The sequence below is a fragment of the Papio anubis genome, chromosome 6, assembly GCF_008728515.1.
Source record: "Papio anubis isolate 15944 chromosome 6, Panubis1.0, whole genome shotgun sequence".
In the NCBI taxonomy this organism is placed as follows: Eukaryota; Metazoa; Chordata; class Mammalia; order Primates; family Cercopithecidae; genus Papio; species Papio anubis.
Window position 1 is genome coordinate 163,467,080 of NC_044981.1, and position 6,000 is coordinate 163,473,079.

The following is a 6,000-nucleotide window of genomic DNA, read 5'->3' on the forward strand; positions in this document are numbered from 1 at the left end:
CCGGGAAAGGGAGACTCCCTTTCCCAGTCTGCTAAGTAATGAGTGCCTTCCCTAGGCACTGACGCTACCGCTAGACCAAGGTCTGCTAAGGAACGGTTTCCTTCCCAGGCACTGGCGTTACCGCTAGACCAAGGAGCCATCTAGTGGCCATGTATGGGCATGACAGAGGGCTCACACTTGTCTTCTGCTCACTTCTCACCGTGCCCCTTCAGCTCCTATCTCTGTATGGCCTGGTTTTTCCTAGGTTATAATTGTAGAGCAAGGATTATTATAATATTGGAATAAAGAGTAATGCTACAAACTGATGATTAATAATATTCATATATCATCATATCTATAATCTATTTCTAGTATAGCTATTCTTGTTTTATGTATTTTCTTTATTATACTGGAACAGCTTGTGCCCTCGGTCTCTTGCCTTGGCACCTTGGTGGCTTGCCACCCACAGAGGGAGGAGTCGAACTGAGGCTTGCTGTGGGTTGAACTGTGTCCTCCCAAAAGACATATCCCCGTCCTAACCCCTCCTCCCGTCTGTGAGCATGACCCTACATGGACACAGGGTCTTTGCAGATGTCATCAAGTTAAGATGAGGTGATACCAGATTAGGGTGGGCCCTAAATCCAATTACTGGTGTCTTCATCAGAAGAGACAGAGACACAAAGTGGAGAGCACACTGTGAAGGAGAGGCAGAGATTGGGGTGATGGGTCACCCAGGAACGCAGAGGACCACGGGTCCTTACTAGAAGCTAGCAGAGAAACAGAACAAACTCTCTCAGAGCCCTCCAGGAGGAACCAACCCTTCTGACCCCTAGGTTGAGACTTCCCCTTTCAGAACTGTGAGAATAGATTCCTGAGGCTCTTAGCCACCCAGCTTGTGGCACTTTGTTACAGCAGCCCTGGGAAGCTCACACACAGCCCTCCTGGGGGCAGTCCCTGCAGGAGACACTGCCCACCCACCGGAGCAGTGCCCACCTCCTGCACCAGCAGCGTGGGTGCCCTGGACGGGCACGTGCACGCAAACCCCTCTTCACAGGGCTCCCCAGGCCCCAGGGCCCGTCAAGGCAGAAACACTCACCTCGCATACTGTCTCAGGCCAGTGCTGAACCATAATTAGCTTTTTCCACTCATGGTTGTCACTGTTAAAACACAAGAAACTTATTTTTCAAGAACTTTTTTAAAGTTACAGAAAAAATTCATCCACCCATCCATCCCTTCAATCATTCATTCAGCATTGAGTGCCTGTGGGACGAGGAACACTGCCTGCCCTGCTGCTGCGCACACTCCTGTGAGGAAGGCGGTAAACACCTACACTAAGAAGGCACACGTGGTGGTGTCCAGTGCTGAGTGGCAGTGAACATGAATAGGAGAAGGGGAGGAGGGGAGAGGAAGGGAAGCAGAGGCAGGGCAAGCTAGGAGGGCAGCCAGGGAGGTCCTCACTGAAGGGAAGCCACTGAGCCACGAAGCACCTTTCTCCTAAGGATGCTCAAGAGAAATGCAGACCCACCATCCCTCCCTTGCATTCGTGAAACCCATAAAAGCTTGAAACCTGGCAGTTTTTTGTAATTCACTCGGCAACAAAACATAACCTGAACTAGCATAACACTATTTATCATCACTACCCTGACTCAGTTTTTAGACTTCACTTGCTTCTCTGCAGGATGTGTCCTTTGATTTTAGGGTGCTACTTCAGATGCCACCAGGACTGTTAACTTGAACACAGTATGTGCACTGCATCCTGAATGTTATCCAGGACATGGTATGCACACAGCACTGCATCACATGTGTTACCCAGAACACGGGGCCACACTAGATCACAAACCTGAACACTGTGAAACTCATCTGACTCTAAGACCTCACAGAAGCCACTGTGGAGCTTCAGCTTATTCATGGCAGGAGGCCTCTAGCCAATTCTGCAAGACTTAACAACGAGACTGAAGTAAAAAGTGCAGCTTGCAAAAAATGCACATGGAAAAAGCCAGCAGCAACACAGGAATATAAGTCAAGCAGACACTTCAGGATAAATCAAATTTTAGAAGAGAAGATTCCAAGTAAAAAGATCAAGTTGTTACACATTAGCTTTTGTGAATAATTGAGTCCTGTTGAATTTGTATAAAATTTACAATTAAGATGGTATGAAAACTTAGTTGTACGTTGGAACTAATTATGCAAGCGCTCAGTACAAAAGGAAAAAAGGGTTCAAGCACGGTGGCTCACACCTATAATCCCAGCACTTTGGGAGGTGGAGGCGGGCGGATTGCTTGAGCTCAGGAGTACAAGACCAGCCTGGGCAATATGGTGAAACCCTGTCTCTACAAAAATTAGCCAGGTGTGGTGGCATGAACCTGTAGTCCCAGCTACTTGGAAGGCGCTAAGGCAAGAGGATAGCTTGAGCCCAGGAGGTGGAAGTTGCAGTGAACCCAGATTACATCACTGCACTCCAACCTGGGCAACAGAGCCAGACCTTGTCTCAAAAAAAAAAAAAAAAAAAAAAAAAATGAGGATGAGCTGCAGGGTGAGAATTAAAGCTGGGAAAAGCATTAAAGATTTTTTACCCTTGGGTGCAAAACCTTATTTTACATAGATGGAAACTGAGGCTGGAAAGCTTAGCAACGTCCAGGAAGATGAGACTATCAATATGCTTACAACAAAACTACCAAGATTCTGGCCGGGCGCGGTGGCTCAAGCCTGTAATCCCAGCACTTTGGGAGGCCGAGACGGGCGGATCACGAGGTCAGGAGATCGAGACCATCCTGGCTAACACAATGAAACCCCATCTCTACTAAAAAATACAAAAAAACTAGCCGGGCGAGGTGGCGGGCGCCTGTAGTCCCAGCTACTCGGGAGGCTGAGGCAGGAGAATGGCGGGAACCCGGGAGGCGGAGCTTGCAGTGAGCTGAGATCCGGCCACTGCACTCCAGCCTGGGTGACAGAGCGAGACTCGGCCTCAAAAAAAAAAAAAAAAACTACCAAGATTCAGACATTCGTAACAAACTCTCCATCTACAACCAAGCAAAGAGTGGTGTGAGTGCAGGAGACCCCCTCCTACACACACACCCCCTCCCCTATTCATGGAGAAAGTAATGGAGAAGCTAAAGAAAGTCTAAGAAGAAAGAAAAATCACCAAGGTCTCAAACCCAGTTAGAACTTGGGAAAATACCCGCTGATCTGTGAAGCCCTGGTGGTCTGAATCAACCACATTCTGGCAAATCTCTCCTGCTCAAGGTTGTCCGATTATATCAGCTGCATGAATTATGGGGTGGGATGGGGGATCCACATATGACAGTCTGTTTTATGCTAACGTTTACTTACAGTCAGACATCATTCCAAGTACATTCTGTGCCTTAACTGATTTCTCCTGAAGCCAACTCTGTGAGGCAGACTGTTACTATTTCTACTTTACAAAAGAGGAAACTGCAAAGCAAAGAGCTGAAACGTCCCACACCTGGCTGTGAACTAGCAGTTCCCACTCAGCCAGCACCGGTCAGCAGGCCACAGACTTCCCCAATGAGAGGCTCTGAACCTCATGGCCAATAAATAAGGACATAAATGTAGCTCTTTTTCAGAAAACACTTTTCTGGAACATTGAAATATAATGCTACCTTTTAATGTATATGATTTAAAAAAAATCTAAGGTGTTTAAAAAGTAAAACCCTGGCCAGGTGCGGGGACTCACGCCTGTAATCCCAGCACTTTGGGAGGCCAAGGCGGGCGGATCACCTGAGGTCAGAAGTTCTTAAATACAAAATACAAAACTTAGCCAGGCGGTGGTGTGCGCCTGTAATCCCACCTATTTGGAGGCTGAGGCAGGAGAATCGCTTGAATCCGGGAGGCGGAGGTTGCAGTGAGCTGAGATCACGCCACTGTACTCCAGCCTGAGTGACAGAGCAAGACTCTGTCTCAAAAGAATAATAATAATAAATAAATAACAAGTAAAACCCACCTTTTCAACAACTTCTATGTAAGTAAGAAATCATTTTATTAACCCGATCATTACCCAAATAGAAGGAAAAAACTATGGTATTCAAATATTGGTGTCTTCCACAGAATTAAAGTTGGAATTCTTTGCAGCAACGCCTGTTTACCCCTAATTAATCTGGGCGGCTGCCCGCCCCCACCCCCCCGCGCGCGCACACACACACACACACACACACAGACACAAAGAGGGAGGGCGAGCCAGGGTAAGGGATTCAGAACAGGACACTCAAAAAGAGGAAGAACAGTCGTTTCACCACCCGCTGCAGTGGAAGCTAAAATTAAGCGTCCCCTCCACGACTTCGACCTCTGGGAGAACTTCGAGTGCAGGAACCGTGCTCCACCAAGCCTGCCACCTGCTCTGTCCCGTTCTAGGCTGGGAGCTGTCTGTGGGACCAGTTTCCAGTCCTGCTCCAGGCCGGAGTGTACCCAGAACCTCACCCTACCCCCTACTCCTTCCCAGGGGTCACCCCGGGGAGTGCTCAGGGCTCCCCCCCGCAACCCACTTCTTCCCGGGAGTTACCCCGGAGCGTGCTCAGGGCTCCCCTCAACCCACTCCTTCCCAGGGGTCACCCCGGAGCGTGCTCGGCTCTCCCTGCCCTCCCCAGTCGCTGCTCGGGGCTCAGCGAGCGCCGACCCCGAGAGTAGCAGCCTGCACCCCGTGGAAAGCTCTAGGGCCCGGCTCCCACGCTCCCCACTTTACCTCGCAAGGTAACTCACCGCAGGCGCTTGTCCGCACCGCCCAGGCAAAGCAACGCCAGGTAGAGGCAGCCCAGCAGGGCCCCGCGTAGGGCTGCAGGTCGCATGGTGCCGACCTGCGGAGAGGACGCGGCCTGCTGCCGCTCCGGCCCCCACTTTCCACCTGCGGCCTGAGGAAGGCTTCCGGGAGAAAAGCTGTCTCCGAGACCCCGCGCCGCCGCGCTCCCTCCGCTGAGCAGCGGCCACCGGGTGCGCCCGGGGCCCTGGGACGGCCTGAGCCAGTGACTCGCGGGCCCCTTGCCGGGCTCTGAGAATTGCAGCAGCAGCCCTGGCGACCCAGGCCCCTTGGAGCTCCCCTTCAGGTTCGTGCACCAAGCGCGCACGTCCCGGGCCCACCGCGACCTCAGCTCCTCCGCGCTGCGGCCACCGTCCGCCCACGACCACGGTCAGTTGCGTCCAGCCCAGCCCAGCCCAGCCAAGGACGCCCTGTTGGCCTGCACCGGAGCAGAGAGCCCCGCCCCCAGTACGCCACGCCCCCGCCGGCGGACACGCCCCCCAGAACGCCCCTTCCCCTCCCGGCGTTCACGCCCCGCCCCGCCCCGCGGCTGGCGGGGAGAGGCAGAGGTCAGAGCAGGTCCGCGGGCCTTGCGGGCGTGTCAGGCAGCTGTGTTCCTTCGCCACGCAGGCACCCCGCGCCTTCCCACGCAGCTCTGCGCCACTCCCCCACTCCCGGGTCGGAGCTAGCCTGGACCACCCGTGAGGACTGCCCTCGGGGGGACAGCCCGTGTCTGCGCCACCCCCGCCAGCAAGTGGGCGTGCGGGCCCCAGGGTCACCCGGCGCTCCAGGGACAGCCATCATCTGCGGCCCGCACGCCGCACCCGCTCTCAAAAACTGCGCCCTGCAAACTGCCCGGGACCTCCTGACTGCAGACGGTGCTTGGCCGCCCAGGCTTCCCGCAGCCTCCGGCCTCCTCGGCGCACCACTGAGAAGCCCGAGGGACGGCTCCAGAATTAGGAGGGGACCTACTCGGGCCACTCCCCTGGAAACCTCTCCGGTCTCCCGGTGCTAGGTGCTGGGAGCACCAACATTCCTAGAAGGGCCTGGCTCTCACCCAGCTCTGGGCGTCACCTGCCCCTCCCCGCAGGCCCCAGGAGCCCGGAAGGCATCTCTGTGGGGTCCGCAAAGAGCCGCCTCGGGGCGCGACCTGGGAAGTCATCTTGTGAGGGATCCCCTCCTAGAGGGACGGGCCACCCCCCACGGATGAAGGGGACTTCATGGCAGCCCCACCTTGGCGCAGCCAGGCCCAGTCCCAGAGGCCCGGACTCCTC

The 6,000-nt window shown here is 54.2% G+C and overlaps 1 protein-coding gene across 3 annotated transcripts in view; it reads right to left on the reverse strand.

Annotated features, from left to right (window-relative positions):
* The window catches only part of RNASET2 (ribonuclease T2), a 29,126-nt gene extending 23,897 nt beyond the window's left edge, over positions 1–5,229 (reverse strand). For all 3 annotated transcript variants that reach the window (XM_021938055.2, XM_021938054.2, XM_003898394.4), the window contains exons 1-2: positions 4,693–5,229; positions 1,076–1,136 (exon numbers count right to left, since the gene is read on the reverse strand). In XM_021938055.2, the coding sequence (XP_021793747.1) occupies positions 1,076–1,136; positions 4,693–4,778 (147 nt within the window). In that variant the 5' untranslated portion in view covers positions 4,779–5,229. The remainder of the gene's footprint in view (positions 1–1,075; positions 1,137–4,692) is intronic.
* Between the last annotated feature and the right edge of the window lie 771 nt (positions 5,230–6,000).